This window comes from Lepidochelys kempii, chromosome 20, assembly GCF_965140285.1.
Source record: "Lepidochelys kempii isolate rLepKem1 chromosome 20, rLepKem1.hap1, whole genome shotgun sequence".
Taxonomy (NCBI): Eukaryota; Metazoa; Chordata; order Testudines; family Cheloniidae; genus Lepidochelys; species Lepidochelys kempii.
Window position 1 is genome coordinate 3,395,232 of NC_136399.1, and position 17,747 is coordinate 3,412,978.

Sequence of the window (17,747 nt, forward strand, 5' to 3'; positions counted from 1 at the left end):
GCGAGGGTCGATCTGGGCCCCTCTGAGCTGGGGAGCGTTTCACCCTCCCCTCCTGCTGGTGGGAGCGACGTGGGAGGCCCAGGGCAGTGGAGGGAACCCAGGAGGCCTCCCCGTGCGCTGCCGGCTGCAAAGGAAAATGCCTTTATGACACTCAACCCCCCTCCCGTTTTCTCCTCGGCAGCCAACCCGTCCTACGTCCCCCCTCCGCAGTGCCAGCCCGGGGAGTTCGCCTGCAAGAACAACCGCTGCATCCAGGAGCGCTGGAAATGCGACGGGGACAACGACTGCCTGGACAACAGCGATGAGACGCCAGAGCTCTGCCGTGCGTAGGAGCCTGAGGGTCTGGGGGGATCCAGCTGGGTTAAACCGTCCTCGGCCCCTGTGATGAACAGTGTGCGCCCCGCAACATCCCAGCCGCCCCCCCCCCCACCTCCCACCCCTGCCCACTCCAGCAGCTCTTTCTCCAGAGAAATCCAGAGTCAGTGCTGGACTCGTGACCGGGTGGAGGTAGTGGTTACAGCTGCGGGGCTGGGAGCCAGGACTCCTGGGTTCTGTCCCCGGCTCTGGGAGGCGAGTGGGGTCTGGTGGTTGCAGCGGCGGGGAGGGCTGAAATGCCAGGAATTCTGGGTTCTATTTTCAGCTCTGCCACTGTCTCCCTGTGTAACCCTGGGCAAGTGCCTTCCCCTCTCTGTGCCTCGGTTTCCCAAAATGGGGCTAATTCCCAGGAGGGCTTGCAGCCCAGCTCCCTAGTGCTCAGATGGAGCCTGCGGGGGAGGGGATGGGGTTTGCGCCCCAGGGTCCTGAGTCTCCTTCCCCTCCTCCGCCCAGACGAGCACACCTGCCCCTCGGACCGCTTCAAGTGCGAGAACAACCGCTGCATCCCCAACCGCTGGCTCTGCGACGGCGACAATGACTGCGGCAACAACGAGGACGAATCCAACTCCACCTGCTCTGGTGAGGAGCCCGCGCACCCGGCCCCACCCGTGTCCCTGCGGCTGCAGCCTCGCAGGGCGCCGGGCCGCTGAGCTTTGCGTTTGCTGGGGTTTTGCAGGGCGGGTTTCTCAGCCATGTGCAGGCCTTCGGTCAGGGCCTGACTTGGTTTGCAGGCCCGGTAATTAGTAGCCCCCGCTGCAGCCTCAGCTCCTACCCCTGCCCTCGCGGATTTGCCCCCATGGGCGTTTACCCTGGTGCCACCAGGATCATTGAAACGCCCTGTGTCTGTCTTGCCCCATGCCCAGCTCGGACCTGCCCCCCCAACCAGTTCTCCTGCGCCAGCGGCCGCTGCATCCCCATCTCCTGGACCTGCGACCTGGACGACGACTGCGGGGATCGCTCGGATGAGTCCGCCTCCTGCGGTGAGTGGGGGGATGGGACCTTTCCCTTCTAGGGGGCGCCAGCTCCGATCCGGCCCCAGGGCGGGGGACTGGCTGGCTGCAGGGGGGAATAACAGGGCTTTGGTCCCAGTCCAGCTCCTCTGCCTGTCTGTCGGTTGCTCGTTCGTCAGTTTCAGCAGGCGTCCCGGGGTCTGCAGCAGGGGCAGGGAGAGACCCTGCCCTTCTAGCTGCATGGTTGGAGATGGGAGCAGGTCTGGCGACGTATGGTGGGGTGTAAGTGGACCCAGGGCCTCCTGAGCTGCCCCCTAGCGGCTGGGGCTGGAAAGGCCCCTGCATGCTGGACAGGTTATTTCACCATTATCTGTGGTCCACCTTCCCCGGCGGCCGGGGCTGATCTGGCCTGGCCGTTCCCAGGCCCTGCCCTCCCTGGGGAAGGTAGGACGCGTTAGCGGCACTGACGGGGGCTCGTCCCTTTCTTCCCCGCAGCTTACCCCACCTGCTTCCCCTTGACCCAGTTCACCTGCACCAACGGGCGCTGCATAAACATCAACTGGAGATGCGACAATGGTGAGTGAGCTCCCCAGGCCCGGGGGGCACGACGCAGAGACGGGGAGATCAGAAGCAGGGAGGTGCCGTCCCCGTGGGGAGGGCTGGAGCAGAGGCTGCTTTGGGGGATTCCTTGTGCTCTTTCGGCCACAGGTCCGCCCCCGCCCCCGCCCCCGCCCGGGCACCTGAATCCACCCGCTGGGCCCCCACGCCTAGGGACTGAGCTTGCGCTGGAAACGGATGTGCTTTGCAGCGCAGGTCTCGGGTACCCAGTGACCCCCTCTCAGGATACCCACGCTGGGCTCCGAGAGAGTCGAAGCTCGGAGGGGTGTCCGTTCTGGTGGCGAGGTTGGGATTCTGCCCGCCTGAGCACCAGTCCGGGCGCTGCCACTGACTGCCTGGCGAGCCCTGGGCACATCCCCTACCCTCCTCTGCGCCCCAGGGATCTGCCCTGCGATGCAGGGCGAGGGACGCAGTGAGCGCGGTTGGACTGAGGCCTGGGCAGGTGAAACTGCTTGGCAGTGAGGCTGGGCTTGATCTTTAGGGTTCGCGCTTGCTATGGATTGTACGGAACCAGGTGGGTGTGTGGGTGTGCAGCGTGGGTGTGTCAGGGCACACATGTGGGGACGTGTGTAGGTGTGCATGCAGGGGGTGTGTGCAAGTGGCTGTGTGGTGCACGTGTGTGCATAGGTGTGGGTGTGCGGGTGTGCATGCAAGTGGCTGGTCCAGTGCACGCGTGTGCACACATGTGGGTGTGGGTGTGTAGGCGTGTGTCCGGGTGTGCGTGCAAGTGGCTGGTCCGGTGCACGCGTGTGCACACATGTGGGTGCGTGTGTGTAGGCGTGTGTGCATGTAGGCGTGCAGGTGGCTGGTCCGGTGCACGCATGTGCACACATGTGGGTGCGTGTGTGTAGGCGTGTGTACGTGTGTGCGTGCAGGTGGCTGGTCCGGTGCACGCGTGTGCACACGTGGGTGCGTGTGTGTAGGCGTGTGTGCGGGTGTGCGTGCAGGTGGCTGGTCTGGTGCACGCGTGTGCACACATGTGGGTGTGTGTGTGTAGGTGTGTGTGCAGGTGTGCATACAAGTGGCTGGTCCGGTGCACGCGTGTGCACACATGTGGGTGCGTGTGTGTAGGTGTGTGTGCGGGTGTGCGTGCAGGTGGCTGGTCCGGTGCATGCGTGTGCATACATGTGGGTGTGGGTGTGTAGGTGTGTGTGCGGGTGTACGTGCAGGTGGCTGGTCCGGTGCATGCGTGTGCATACATGTGGGTGTGGGTGTGTAGGTGTGTGTCCGGGTGTGCGTGCAGGTGGCTGGTCCGGTGCACGCGTGTGCACACATGTGGGTGCTTGTGTGTAGGCGGGTGTGCGGGTGTGCGTGCAGGTGGCTGGTCTGGTGCACGCGTGTGCACACATGTGGGTGCGTGTGTGTAGGTGTGTGTGTGGGTGTGCATGCAGGTGGCTGGTCCGGTGCACGCGTGTGCACACATGTGGGTGCGTGTGTGTAGGTGTGTGTGCGGGTGTGCATGCAAGTGACTGGTCCGGTGCACACGTGTGCACACATGTGGGTGCGTGTGTGTAGGCGTGTGTCCGGGTGTGCATGCAAGTGGCTGGTTCGGTGCATGCGTGTGCATACGTGTGGGTGTACGTGTGCATGCGGGTGTGCGTGCAAGTGGCTGTGTGGTGCACACGTGTGCATACGTGTGGGGGCGTGTGTAGGCGTGCATGCGGGTGTGCGTGCATGGGGGGGTGAAGGCATGGGTGTGTCTAGGTGTGTGTATATGCAGGGGGGTTGTATGCGGGCATGTCAGGGGGTGTAATACGTACCCCACGCTTTTTTAGGGGAAAATCAGCTTGTACCGTGCTGTGAGACGCAGACAGGTTTGGGGGCAGAGAAATGCTTTAGCCCAGGGGCTGGGGAGCAGGCCCAGGGGAATCCGGCGTAGGCCTGGCCCGGCAGAGCACCTTCCTGCAGCATCCCGTTGGAAGCTGCGGGTCTGGGTGCGGATGCAGGGATTGTGGCCTCGCAGCCTCCGGTCGGTGCCGGCGAGTTGCTGAGCAGCTGTGCATTGCGGGGCGGGTTTGGGTTCTGAGGCAGGAGACGGGATTTGCTGCAGGGCTCCCCCCCCCCGGTTCATATTTGTCGTTGTAACGACTCAGGCATTAGTTTTAATTAACAGCTCCGGAGCGGGCTAAGGGCAGGGGAGCTGGGGCTGCGTTTGCTGGGCGGGTTTCCGTGTGAAGACGCAGGCAGAGGGATCCCTTGATTCGTGGCCAACTGGTTTCCCAAGGCCATAATTAACCAGCCGCCTCCGCTCCACAGGGCCGGCTCAGCCGCCCTCAGGGGTTACCTGAGCTGACAACACACGGGCATCGGCCCAGGGGGCTGGGGCAGTTTCTGGGCGTCGGAGCTCAGGGCCTTGGCGTTTCTCATCACCCAGCCAGCTCCTTTTCGTCCTGCTCCCCAGAAGAACTCCTTCAGGGAGTCATGCAGGGAGGGGACCGGGCGCCATCCACTGCTTCTGATCTCTCTCCCCCATGGCCGTTCAACGTTCCCCTGTCGTCCGTGTCCGTCTGTCCAGCTCAGTGTGGCTCTGCCTGTCGGCGGCGGTTTTCTGTTGCTGTGTGTTTTTTGTTCTGTGTCTTCAATGTGCCCACTCGCCTGTCCTTTGTTGTTTTTTGGTTGGTTTCTGTGTTTCAGAGAAGGATTGTGGGGATGGCTCTGACGAAAAGAACTGTCCAAAACCTACCGGTTAGTGCATAGATCAACATGTACCAGCACCCCCCTGCCACTGGTCCCCCAAAGCCTGCCACTTTTCTGGAGAGGGGGTCACATAACTGCAGAAAAGCCACGGTTCCTTGTCGTCCCAACTGATCCACACGCTGGCAGGGGTCAGAGAAGCGAAGTTTCTGCTCCAGCATCCTGCCTCTTGGGCTGTCGTTTACGTCTGTGCATATCCGGTGTCCAATTATTATCCATTACATGTGTTGCAGTAGGACACAGGAGCCTCATTCGTGGCTCAGTATCCCCTCGTGCGAGGTGCTGTACAGCCACAGAACAAGACAGTCCCTGCTCCGGAGAGCTGCCGGCAGATCAGGCTGGTGGCATTTCACACCCGTTTTGCACAGTTGTAAACGATGGCATGAGAAGCTGGGGCCGTGGAAAACCTGACCCCTGGGAACACGATGGATCGGGGGGGTTCTTCCCCCCGTTCAAATCTGTAACTGGTGAAGGAGGAGGCTGGAGGAGGGAGATTTCGTTACACAGGAGAAGCCAAGTTATCTGAGCAATAGGAGATGTTTCATCGGCCGCTCGCTTTGCATTAGGGGAAAAGGGTCTGAGGGAATTCGGCTGAAAATGGATTTGAGGGGAGAGGTGTCAGTTTCCTTCCAAATGGATTTGACAGACAGAGAGAGACTTAAAGCCAACGAAGGATGAGGGCTGTGATCCAGCAAAGGCTGAGGGCTGTCTGTACGCAGAGGGAAAGGAGGACTTGTGGCACCTTAGAGACGAACCAAGTTATTTGAGCATGAGCTTTCGTGAGCTACAGCTCACTTCATCGGCTGCATACTGTGGAAAATACAGAAGATGTTCTTATACATACAAACCATGAAAAAATGGTTTGGGTTTTTTTGCACCAATTTAAATGGGTTTTAAATGCTATTAAATCAGTTCAGCTCAGGGAATCAGACTTAATTAGAGGGCTTGTCTACACTTGACCCGCTACAGTGCAGGTACTATCTATGCCAACAGGAGAGGTTCTCCACCTCCCCCGGCTGGGATCTTGCTCTGTCTACATGGCGACTTAACTACCTTCCCGGGGTGGGGATTTTTCACCCCCCTGAGCCATGTAGCTGGGCTGATCTAATTTTCTAGCATATATGAGCTCGTACAGTCCCCAAGACAGTAATATCTGAGCCACTCACTGTCTCATATCTGAGACCATCCCCCTGCAAGGCAGGGTCCATGTAGTTATCCCCATAGCAGCTGGGAAACTGAGGCAGGGAGCAGCTAAATGACTGGCCCCAGGTCGCACAGGGAGCCTGAGGTGGAGTGGGGATTTGAACTCGCGTCTCGTGAGCTGCAGGCTGGTGCCTAACCGCTGCACCCTCCTTCCTCCGGACACTGTCCTAGCCCACATCCAGCATACGCTCACTAGGGGCTTTCCCAGTGGTGCTGGATGGTTTATAAACCCGTTTTGTTCAGTTGGTGCCAGAATTGAGCATCTACTGGGTCTTCCCCATGCACTTCCCTTTCTGCGTGGGAGTCAGCCCGTCCCTGTGCACGAGAGGTGCCGATAGACGTGCCGGCGTGCGATGAAACGGGGGGAGGGACGGCCGAGTGTTAGGTGTGTCATGGCAGTGCACGGACAGAGGGAGAGACACCCAGTCTGAGTAGCGAAAGGTGGGAGGGGAAACCGAGTCACCGAGCGGGGCCGCGATGGTGCCAGTTTGCCAGTGGTAAGGTGACTCCGTGCCAGGCTCCTGGTAGAGTGTTTTAACCTCCGAACCGGCGTCAGAGCCCGCAGCTTTGAAGCTCAGTTTGAAGCGGAACCGGACTAGCCCCTCCTTAAAGTGGCAGTGCTCAGGAATTGGCTGGATCCAATCAAACTTCCCGTGGATGCTCAGTGCAAAGGGGTCCGCGGACGTGCCCCTTTCCCCACATCCGCCCTGCTGGACGGCGGAGCCCCACCCCCTGCCCCCCATGGTACATGAGGTGATCTATGCAGTTTCTGTGCTTCGTTTTCTTAATGTGGCCGTGACGTTAGCGAGCATGGCGGGCGGGCGGGGGCGGGGGGGAGGCGCTGTGGAAGGAGCCGCCGCGGGGGGCCCGTCTCGCTCGGCCCCCCCCATGCTGTCAGTAGAGCTGGCTCAGGTGGACCCCTGCAGCTCCCAGCTCTGCTCTGCTGGGGGCCCCCCCCCCCCGGGACACTGGGCCACGCTGCCCGGCTCTCTCTGCCTGCCGGCTGCCCGCTGACACCCCCCCCCTTCTCCTCCCCCGCCCGCCCCGCCCAGACAACGACTGCGGGGACAACAGCGACGAGGCCGGCTGCAGCCACTCCTGCTCCAGCAACCAGTTCAAGTGCAACAGCGGGCGTTGCATCCCCGTGCACTGGACCTGCGACGGCGACAACGACTGCGGGGACTACAGCGACGAGACCCACGCCAACTGCACCAACCAGGGTGAGCCCCCCGCCTCCTGGAGCCCTGCCTGTCTCCCCCACGCTAGCACCAGCTTCGCACGGAGGCATGCTGCGGGGGAGGATGAATGGGGCAGGGTCAGCAGCATGGGGGGCAGATCCCTCCCCACCCCGGAGCCTGCACCCTGGGCACCACATCTCCTTGGGGGTCTGCTCCCGGAGCCCCTCCTCCTCTCAGGGGGCTGGACCCCAGGCATCAGATCCTGGGTGCCCCCCATCATTGGATCCTGGTCTCCCCTCCCTCGCGCCCTTCTCCCCCCCCCCCCCACCTGCAGGTGTCAGGCCCTGGATCCCTCCACCCCGCCCCACCCCCAGCACTGGATCCCAGGCTCCCCTGTTCCCCCCCCCGGGTATTGCCCTGGGTGCCCAGTCCCGCTCCCCGCCCCCAGGCGTCGGATCCTGACTGCCCCCCCGCGCCACCCGCGCCGGGTCCCGCCGTGGGGCGCAGCCAGTGACGCTCTGTCCCGTGGGGGCTCCGTTCCCAGCCACCCGCCCGCCCGGGGGCTGCCACACGGACGAATTCCAGTGCCGGCTGGACGGGCTGTGTATCCCCCTGCGCTGGAGGTGTGACGGGGACACCGACTGCATGGACTCCAGCGACGAGAAGAGCTGCGAGGGCGTCACGCACGTCTGCGACCCCAACGTCAAGTTCGGCTGCAAGGACTCGGGTAACGGGCACGGGGCGGGGGGCAAGGGATGCTAGATCCAGCCTGGGGGGGTAGGGTGGGGAACTTCGATCCAGATGTGGGAGCGGGGCAGGGGCTTTTCACCAGCCTCCCTTGGGATCCCCGCGGCACCCGGGTCTGGCGTCCCTGGGCTCACGCCCCTGAGAACGGAGCTGCTCAAAACCTCCCTTTAAAATGCGGATTTTGAGGACATTTGGCCTTGTTGGTTTTTGAACATGATATTTTTAACTTCACCCCTCCCCCCACCTTGATTTCCTCGAAATTTTCCATCTTCCAACAAATTTGGATGGAAACTGTTTTTCTGTCTCATTTTTTAAATGTTTTTTCCCAGAGTTTTGCGGGGGGCCTGGTCACCTTCCCGTTTTCCATTGGTCGGCTGAGCCAGAGGGTGGTAGATTTTTTAAACTCTCCATCCGAAATTGAAACATTTTCCTTATTCATTTTTGTTTCCAATTTCTCCTTTTCCCTCCCACCAAACTTTCAAAATTAAAGCATTTTCTGTTCCCCTCCCTGCCAAAAGCAGTTCCAACTCTGAACATTTTCCTTCCCCCCGTTTTCAAAATTCAACCTCCGTCCCTCCCCAGAAACTGTCCAGTCCGAACCATTTCTCTTGGTTGAAAACATTCAGACTTCCCCAGAAAGAAACGAGGGGTTGTTCGCCAGGAAACAAGTGGCAAGGATGGAAAAGAGACAGGAGACGGAAAAACCGGGGAGGGGAAACCAGTTAACAGCCCAGTGTTAAAATCAGAAACAGCACAAAATGAAACCGATAAAACAGGGAAAGTAAAAAAAGTCAAGAAGAAAAGTGTGTAACATTAAATTAAGCAGTAATTAACATGACTAATAATGAGTAAATATCAACAATTAATTACATGAATTTAATGCATTTAATAACTCGCGGTAAGAGCTGGAATGTCCCCCCAGCAGCGGTGCTCTTGTGACTGGAATTTGGGGATGTGGATCCTAGACTCAGGTGGCCCCCACCTTCCTGGGGAGGTGGGTCCAGGGCTGGGGCGCTCCTGGGGAAAAATAGTGGATGCTTCGCGCCCACGAGCCACTGCTGTTTGGTGGTGCCGCCGATCAGCTGTTTGGCAGCACACCCCTCCCACCCCAGGGGCGGAGCAGGGGGGAGGGGCGGAGCAAGAACGGGGCCTCGGTGGATGGGACAGAGCCAGGGCGGGGCCCCCGCATCCCCCCCGCTGTGTCTCACGCCGCCCCCTCCCGCCTCCCAGCCCGGTGCATCAGCAAGGCCTGGGTGTGCGACGGAGACAGCGACTGCGAGGACAACTCGGACGAGGAGAACTGCGAGTCGCTGGTGTGCAAGCCGCCCTCCCACACCTGCGCCAACACCACCTCCGTGTGCCTGCCGCCCGAGAAGCTGTGCGACGGCACCGACGACTGCGGCGACGGCTCCGACGAGGGCGAGCTGTGTGGTGAGCTGCGGGGGCGGGAGGCCGGGGCAGCTGGGAGGCCGGACTCCTGGGTTCTCTCCCCGACTCGCTGAGGGGCCCCGGCCGCCGGGGGTGACGGTGGCCGCGCTCTCTCTCCCCGCAGACCAGTGCTCTCTGAACAACGGCGGCTGCAGCCACAACTGCACGGTGGCCCCGGGCGAGGGCATCGTCTGCTCCTGCCCGCTGGGCATGGAGCTGGGCGCCGACAACCGGACCTGCCAGATCCAGAGCTACTGCGCCAAGCACCTCAAGTGCAGCCAGAAGTGCGAGCAGGACAAGTACAACGTCAAGTGCTCCTGCTACGAGGGCTGGATGCTGGAGCCCGATGGCGAGAGCTGCCGCAGCCTGGGTGAGCGGGCAGCCGGGGGGCAGCGCCGCCAGGCCCCTGGGATTCCAGGGGGCGACTGGCACAAGCGGGCAGGTCGGGGGCTGAGCCTGGTTCCCCCAGCATCCGGAGTAACACCCCGGCAGGAGGGAACGCACATGCGCGTGTGCACAGAGATGCCAGGGAGGGGGCTGCTCTGTGCACCACAGAGATGCCGGGGGAGAAACTGGCACCTGTTGCTTCTGTGTTATAACTGGGCACATGCCCCCTCCTGGCAGGGCCGCTCTGCTTGCAGCCTCGCTGGCCCCGACCCCCCCCTGACGCCCCTTTTGCTCGCAGACCCTTTCAAGCCCTTCATCATCTTCTCGAACCGCCACGAGATCCGGCGCATCGACCTGCAGAAGGGCGACTACAGCGTCCTGGTGCCCGGCCTGCGTAACACCATCGCCCTGGACTTCCACCTCAACCAGAGCTCCCTGTACTGGACGGACGTGGTGGAGGACAAGATCTACCGGGGGAAGCTGCTGGAGAACGGGGGTTAGTGGTGGGAACGGACGCAGCCCGCCGCGCGAAACCCTGTGGGCACCTCGCAGAGCCACGTGCTGTGGGGCACAGACACATCTAGGGGAGGGCAGGGACACATGGAATTCGAACTCTCCTGCTCCGGTTCCAAAGCTGTCACCTTGGAGCCCTTTTGCCCTGAATCTGGAGCGGGTATCCCACTTCTCGCACCATTCTGTCACTGCACCCCCTTCCAGCCATCCACCAGATTGCTGTGAGGGGAACCCAACCCTCAGGGCCCCCGGGTGCTGTAAGCCGCCGGGAGCCAAGACAAGACAAAGTAGCGGGAGCTGGGAGCAGGAATCTCCACCTGCAGGGCAGGGAGCTGCCTGCGGATGGAAGGGAAGTTGCAGAGGGAAATACGTCCCTTGGAGCTAGTCCTTTCCCTCCCCCAGCCCCGGGGGGGCTGTGCCATGGCTGGAGCATTCAGCCCCAGATAATGATACCTTTCTGCCTTTAACTGCTGATCCTTATGTGGGAGTTAATTAGCATTCCCAGCAATTCTCTAATGGTAATTACAGCCCGGCAGCTGAGTGCGCTGAAAGCTCGTCCTAACCCGATTAGCGCCTTCGGGAGCCTGAAATTCCTTGGGAGAGGCTTGGGTGCAGGGCCCAGGGAGTGGGGGATCTCCAGTGACTCCCAGGGGCAGAAGGCCCACAGCTCAGCTCCTTGCTTTGGCCTCAGGACGAGGGGCCGGGTTTTCCCCAGGGTTGAGATAGTCTGAAAACCAGGCCACAAGGGGCCCTTCGGGGCTCTGGGTCAGGCCTGAGGGGCACTGCAGAGCTGGAGCCCAGGGCCGGGATATCAGGGGCTCTGGGTGGGCACTGACGGGCACGGGCAGAGCTGGGGGCGGGGGGGCAGGGGCTTTTTTATTTTATTTTGCAGAAGAGGATTCACGTTGCTTTTGGAGGCTGTCTGTGGGGGGAGTGTGGGGGGGGACGGGGGCTGGGCCTTAGCCCTGACGGTGCCACGCTCCCTGCCCTGTCCTGCAGCTCTCACCAGCTTTGAGGTGGTGATCCAGTACGGACTGGCTACGCCCGAGGGCCTGGCCGTGGACTGGATCGCCAGCAACATCTACTGGGTGGAGAGCAACCTGGACCAGATCGAGGTGGCCAAGCTGGACGGCACCATGCGCACCACGCTGCTGGCCGGGGACATCGAGCATCCACGCGCCATCGCCCTCGACCCCCGCTACGGGTGGGTGGGGGGGCTGCGAGCCGGGCAGGGGCGGCCCCTGGTTCTGGGCGGGCTGCAGGCTGGCCGAGCACCCCTGGGTCCTGCCATGGGGCTGGGGTGGGCCTTCCCTGCCCAGCAGTGGCCGAAGCCCCAGTCAGAGCCGGGCGCTGGGCGGGGGTGGCACCGGGGGTGGGGGTGACTGGGGGGCTGGGGGGCCGTTGCCATGGCAATATGGAGACGATTCACCTGAAGCTGCTGGGGCCATGGCTGATGGGAGGTTAGCGACTGCCCTGAGAACGGGGGCGGGGGGCTCTCCCTGCCCCCCTCTGGCCCAGACGCGGGGGTGATTGGCTTGGAGCCACGCACCCCCTTCCCCTCCTCCCCGCTCCCCAGCGACGGGTCCTCTGACTCCTTCCCCCTGCCCCGCAGCATCCTGTTCTGGACGGACTGGGACGCCAGCCTGCCCCGCATTGAGGCGGCTTCCATGAGCGGCCAGGGCCGGCGCACCATCCACAAGGAGACGGGCTCGGGGGGGTGGCCCAACGGCCTGACTGTCGACTACCTGGAGAAACGCATCCTCTGGATCGACGCCAGGTAACCCGGGGGAGGGGGCGTGGGGTGCCAGGGGAGGAGGATCCCAGGGGGAGGGGGCACAGGGGACAGGGGCAAGAGGATCCCGGTGGGAGGGGGGCGTGGGGCACCCAGGGAGGGGGATCACGGGGTGCCCAGGGAGGGGGATTCCAGGGGGAGGGGGCATGGGGTGCCCCGGGAGGGAGGGAGGTGAGCCAGGGAGGAGGATCCCAGGGGAAGGGGGCAGGGGGATGCCTGGGGCACGGGGCGCTGGGCTGTGCCCCACAATCTGCCAGCCCCTAGCTCCACCCAGCCCCGGCTCCAGCCTCACGCCATGCCCTTGCCCCATGGCGGCGCAGGTCAGACGCCATCTACTCGGCGCTGTACGACGGCTCGGGGCACATGGAGGTGCTGCGGGGCCACGAGTACCTGTCCCACCCCTTCGCCGTCACCCTGTACGGCGGCGAGGTCTACTGGACCGACTGGCGCACCAACACCCTGGCCAAGGCCAACAAGTGGACGGGCCACAACGTCACCGTGGTGCAGAGAACCAACACGCAGCCCTTCGACCTGCAGGTCTATCACCCGTCCCGCCAGCCGCTGGGTGAGACGCCAACACCATGGGCAGGGGGTGCGGCCGGGGAGAGCCTGGGGGCTGCGGTTAGTGGGGGGGCCCTGCAGGGGGGAGGGGTGCAGAATAGTGTGCAGCTTGCATCCTAGGGAGCATTGCATGTTGGGAGCTGTAGTTCCGTGGCTTGCATCGAGGGGGTCATTGCATGCTGGGAGTTGTAGTCCCATGGCTTGCATCTTGGGGAGCATTGCATGCTGGGGGCTGTAGTCCAGTGGCTTGCATCCAGGGTGGTGGCAGGTGTAGTCTGTAGCATGCATCCAGGGGGACATTGCAAGCTGGGAGCTGTAGTCTCATTGCTTGCATCCAGGGGGTCATTGCATGCTGGGAGCTGTAGTCCTGTGGCTTGTATCCAGGGGAGCATTGCATGCTGGGGGCTGTAGTCCCGAGGCTTGCATCCCATGGAGCATTGCATGCTGGGAGGGGTAGTCCCGTGGCTTGCATCCAGGGGGATGTAGCTGCATTCCAAATGGGGCTACCCTTGGCCCCCTTTGTGCACTGTGGCCGGCAGAATCGTGTATCAAAGCCACACACACACCCCGTCTCTTTTGCTTTGAGGCCCCCGTGGTTCCTGGGCCTGGCTCTCATTGCCCTGGCCCCTCAGAGCGAGCACCCTTGACTGGCACTGGTTGTCGGCACGTTGACGTGAGCGACCCCGGAGAATGGGGCCCAGTGGGTCTAGGGAGCTGGAGTCACTGGGCTCCACGACGTGGGCCCCTGGCACCAACGCCAGTGAGATCAGCAGAGGGAGCTGCACCCCCAGGCCCTGTGCAAATGGGCTGGTATCCCAGCCCGCATCAATGTCCCTGACCCATCCCTCGGGGTGCAGGGAACAGGCCTGTCCTGGCAGGGGCTTCTCACTGACTTCCCTCTGCTCTCCCCTTCGGCCCAGCTCCCAACCCCTGTGAGGCCAACGGGGGCAAAGGACCCTGCTCCCACCTCTGCTTGATCAACTACAACCAGTCGTCCTCCTGTGCCTGCCCCCACCTCATGAAGCTGGACAAGGACAACACCACGTGTTATGGTAGGTGGGGGTCCCTTGGAGCATACGGGAGCTCTTGGCCACCCCCACCCGGCCCACTGTGACCCTGTATTACAGGGCAGGAAACAGCCTTGCCGAAGGTCACTCAGTAGGATCAGGAATAGAATCCAGGAGTCCTGGCTCCAGTCCCGCTTCACCCCCTGCTGCAGCCCACCACACCCCACTCCCCTCCCCTCCCCTCCCAGAGGTGGGATAGAACCCAGGAGTCCTGGTTCCCAGTCCCGCTTCACCCCCTGCTCCAACCCACCACACCCCACTCCCCTCCTAGAGCTGGGGTAGAACCCAGGAGTCCTGGCTCCCATCCCCCCTGCTCTAAGTAGTGGACCCCACGGTCTTGGCAGTTGCAGAGAAGCTCTTGGTGAAGGGGTGTGAGGGGCACATAGTGCCCCAGGGAACGGTGGGGGGAGGAAGGGAAATATCAGAGTTGGGGGGAGCGGGGCAGGGCAGGGCAGGGGGCGCGGAGCTCGGATGGGCCGCTGCGGCTGCCCCTCACCCCGTCTCTCGCGCCCCCAGAGCTGAAGAAATTCCTGCTGTACGCGCGGCAGATGGAGATCCGGGGCGTGGACATCGACAACCCCTACTACAACTACATCATCTCCTTCACCGTGCCCGACATCGACAACGTCACGGCCGTGGACTACGACGCCCCGGAGCAGCGCATCTACTGGTCCGACGTCCGCACCCAGACCATCAAACGAGCCTTCATCAATGGCACCGGCGTGGAGACCGTCGTCTCGGCAGGTGGGGCATTGCTCTGGGCAGGGGGGTGCCAGCTCTGGGGGGGGGGGGGGGGCGGCTCTCCCTTCTCTAACCGGCCCCTTTCCTTCCCCCTGCGGTTGGCGCCGCCCCTCTAACGACTCTCCCGTGCCCGTTGCCTTGCAGACCTGCCCAATGCTCACGGCCTCTCTGTGGATTGGGTTTCCAGAAACCTCTTCTGGACCAGCTACGACGCCAACCGGAAGCAGATCAACGTGGCCCGGCTGGACGGCTCCTTCAAGAACGCCGTGATCCAGGGGCTGGAAAAGCCGCACTGCCTGGTGGTTCACCCGCTCCAAGGGTGAGCTGCCGAGGGAGCTGGGCCCAGGGCAGGGGGGCACGAACGCACCAGGGGAAGGGGGCGCAGGGGGGGTCGTGTGTGTGTGTGGCTGGGTCCTGGCTTTCTGGGGTTGTGGGTCCCAGGGCAGGTAAATCAAGGGGACCCTCAGCCATATCAGCCCCAAGGAAGAGAACAGAAGGGCTCACTGTGGGGACCAGGGCTGGGCTAGCAGGGGCTGCGGGTCATGGTTGCACGTGGGGGGAGTTGATTTGAGCTGGGACCCTAACTGCCCCCTCACCCCCCCCCCACGTCTGTGTGTCTTGTGCAGGAAGCTCTACTGGACGGACGGGGACAACATCAGCATTGCCAACATGGACGGCAGCAACCGCAGCTTCCTCTTCACCAACCAGAGAGGGCCTGTCGGTACGGACACCCCCCCCCTCCATCCCCAACAGGGGGTTACACCCCTTCTCGTCCGTGGGGCGACAGCTAGGGCGGGGCTCAGAGCCAGGGCCCATCCCCCTCCTCTCGACGTCCCATTTCCTGCCAGCCCTTCCGGGTCCCACTGAGCCTCGTAGGGGCCCTTCCAGCCCCTGCTCCCTGCGGGCGGGGTCCGGTGGCCATTTCGTGCCCCGCTGGGATCCCCCTCTCGTGCTGCTGCTCTCTGACCCCGGGGAGCTAACGGCGACTCCCCACCCCCCCAGGCCTGGCCATCGACTACCCGGAGAACAAGCTTTACTGGATCAGCTCCGGTGCCGGCACCATCAACCGGTGCAACCTGGACGGCAGCGGCCTGGAGGTCCTGGAGGCCATGAAGAGCCAGCTGAGCAAGGCGACTGCGCTGGCCATCATGGGTGAGAGCCGGGGGGCGGGGGACCCCCATCAGCTGGTGACTCACCCTGTGCCTGGAGTAGGGGGTCATGGGACACAATAGGGTGGAGCCTGGGGGATGATGGGGTGGGGGCGACCAGGGGATGAGGGGTCAGGAATGGAGCTGGGGGGAACCAGGGGATAAGGAGCGGGGCTGGAGATGAGGGGGGTGGAGTACGGGTGGAGCTGGGGGATATTGACGGGGTAGGGACTGGGGGGATGGAGCTGGGGGGAACCGGGGGATAAGGGGGCGGGGGTGGAGCAGGGGATGAGGGGGATGGAGCTGAGGGGGGTGGAGCAGGGGATGAGGGGGATGGAGCTGAGGGGGGTAGAGCAGGGGATGGGGGGGATGGAGCTGGGGGGGTGGAGCAGGGGATGAGGGGGATGGAGCTGAGGGGGGTGGAGCAGGGAATGGGGGGATGGAGCTGAGGGGGGTGGAGCAGGGAATGGGGGGATGGAGCTGAGAGGGGTGGAGCAGGGGATGGGGGGGGTTGGAGCAGGGGATGGGGGGGATGGAGCTGGGGGGGTGGAGCAGGGGATGGGGGGGATGGAGCTGAGGGGGGTGGAGCAGGGGATGAGGGGGATGGAGCTGAGGGGGGTAGAGCAGGGGATGGGGGGGATGGAGCTGGGGGGGTGGAGCAGGGGATGAGGGGGATGGAGCTGCGGGGGGTAGAGCAGGGGATGAGGGGGATGGAGCTGGGGGGGTGGAGCAGGGAATGGGGGGATGGAGCTGGGGGGGTGGAGCAGGGGATGAGGGGGGGATGGAGCTGGGGGGGTGGAGCAGGGGATGAGGGGGTTGGAGCTGGGGGGGTAGAGCAGGGGATGAGGGGGTTGGAGCTGAGGGGGGTGGAGCAGGGAATGGGGGGATGGAGCTGAGGGGGGTGGAGCAGGGAATGGGGGGATGGAGCTGAGAGGGGTGGAGCAGGGGATGGGGGGGATGGAGCTGAGGGGGGTGGAGCAGGGGATGGGGGGGATGGAGCTGAGGGGGGTGGAGCAGGGGATGGGGGGGGATGGAGCTGAGGGGGGTGGAGCAGGGGATGAGGGGGGGATGGAGCTGGGGGGGTGGAGCAGGGGATGGGGGGGGATGGAGCTGGGGGGGTGGAGCAGGGGATGAGGGGGATGGAGCTGGGGGGGTAGAGCAGGGGATGAGGGGGATGGAGCTGGGGGGGGTAGAGCAGGGGATGAGGGGGGGATGGAGCTGGGGGGGTGGAGCAGGGGATGAGGGGGATGGAGCTGGGGGGGTGGAGCAGGGGATGAGGGGGGGATGGAGCTGGGGGGGTGGAGCAGGGGATGAGGGGGTTGGAGCTGGGGGGGTGGAGCAGGGGATGGGGGGGATGGAGCTGGGGGGGGTAGAGCAGGGGATGAGGGGGATGGAGCTGGGGGGGTGGAGCAGGGGATGAGGGGGGGATGGAGCTGGGGGGGTGGAGCAGGGGATGGGGGGGATGGAGCTGGGGGGGTAGAGCAGGGGATGAGGGGGATGGAGCTGGGGGGGGTAGAGCAGGGGATGGGGGGGATGGAGCTGGGGGGGTGGAGCAGGGGATGAGGGGGTTGGAGCTGAGGGGGGTGGAGCAGGGGATGAGGGGGATGGAGCTGGGGGGGTAGAGCAGGGGATGGGGGGGATGGAGCTGGGGGGGGTAGAGCAGGGGATGAGGGGGATGGAGCTGGGGGGGTGGAGCAGGGGATGAGGGGGTTGGAGCTGAGGGGGGTGGAGCAGGGGATGAGGGGGGGATGGAGCTGGGGGGGTGGAGCAGGGGATGGGGGGGGATGGAGCTGAGGGGGTGGAGCAGGGGATGAGGGGGGGATGGAGCTGGGGGGGTGGAGCAGGGGATGGGGGGGGATGGAGCTGAGGGGGTGGAGCAGGGGATGAGGGGGATGGAGCTGGGGGGGGTAGAGCAGGGGATGAGGGGGATGGAGCTGGGGGGGTAGAGCAGGGGATGGGGGGGATGGAGCTGAGGGGGGTGGAGCAGGGGATGAGGGGGGGATGGAGCTGGGGGGGTGGAGCAGGGGATGGGGGGGGATGGAGCTGGGGGGGTGGAGCAGGGGATGAGGGGGTTGGAGCTGAGGGGGGTGGAGCAGGGGATGAGGGGGATGGAGCTGGGGGGGGTAGAGCAGGGGATGAGGGGGATGGAGCTGAGGGGGGTGGAGCAGGGAATGGGGGGATGGAGCTGAGAGGGGTAGAGCAGGGGATGAGGGGGGGATGGAGCTGGGGGGGGTAGAGCAGGGGATGGGGGGGATGGAGCTGAGGGGGGTGGAGCAGGGGATGAGGGGGATGGAGCTGGGGGGGTGGAGCAGGGGATGAGGGGGTTGGAGCTGGGGGGGTAGAGC

At 63.8% G+C, this 17,747-nt stretch overlaps 1 protein-coding gene across 2 annotated transcripts in view; it reads left to right on the forward strand.

Moving 5' to 3' along the window:
• Positions 1-17,747, forward strand: part of LRP1 (LDL receptor related protein 1) — a 187,191-nt gene that overhangs the window by 118,681 nt on the left and 50,763 nt on the right. For both annotated transcript variants that reach the window (XM_073318798.2, XM_073318799.2), the window contains exons 16-32: positions 182-322; positions 829-954; positions 1,239-1,355; positions 1,821-1,901; positions 6,893-7,060; positions 7,563-7,745; positions 8,996-9,196; positions 9,318-9,563; positions 9,879-10,076; positions 11,093-11,297; positions 11,706-11,870; positions 12,206-12,450; positions 13,367-13,498; positions 14,030-14,257; positions 14,399-14,573; positions 14,881-14,975; positions 15,257-15,406. In XM_073318798.2, the coding sequence (XP_073174899.1) occupies positions 182-322; positions 829-954; positions 1,239-1,355; positions 1,821-1,901; positions 6,893-7,060; positions 7,563-7,745; positions 8,996-9,196; positions 9,318-9,563; positions 9,879-10,076; positions 11,093-11,297; positions 11,706-11,870; positions 12,206-12,450; positions 13,367-13,498; positions 14,030-14,257; positions 14,399-14,573; positions 14,881-14,975; positions 15,257-15,406 (2,856 nt within the window). The remainder of the gene's footprint in view (positions 1-181; positions 323-828; positions 955-1,238; positions 1,356-1,820; positions 1,902-6,892; positions 7,061-7,562; positions 7,746-8,995; positions 9,197-9,317; positions 9,564-9,878; positions 10,077-11,092; positions 11,298-11,705; positions 11,871-12,205; positions 12,451-13,366; positions 13,499-14,029; positions 14,258-14,398; positions 14,574-14,880; positions 14,976-15,256; positions 15,407-17,747) is intronic.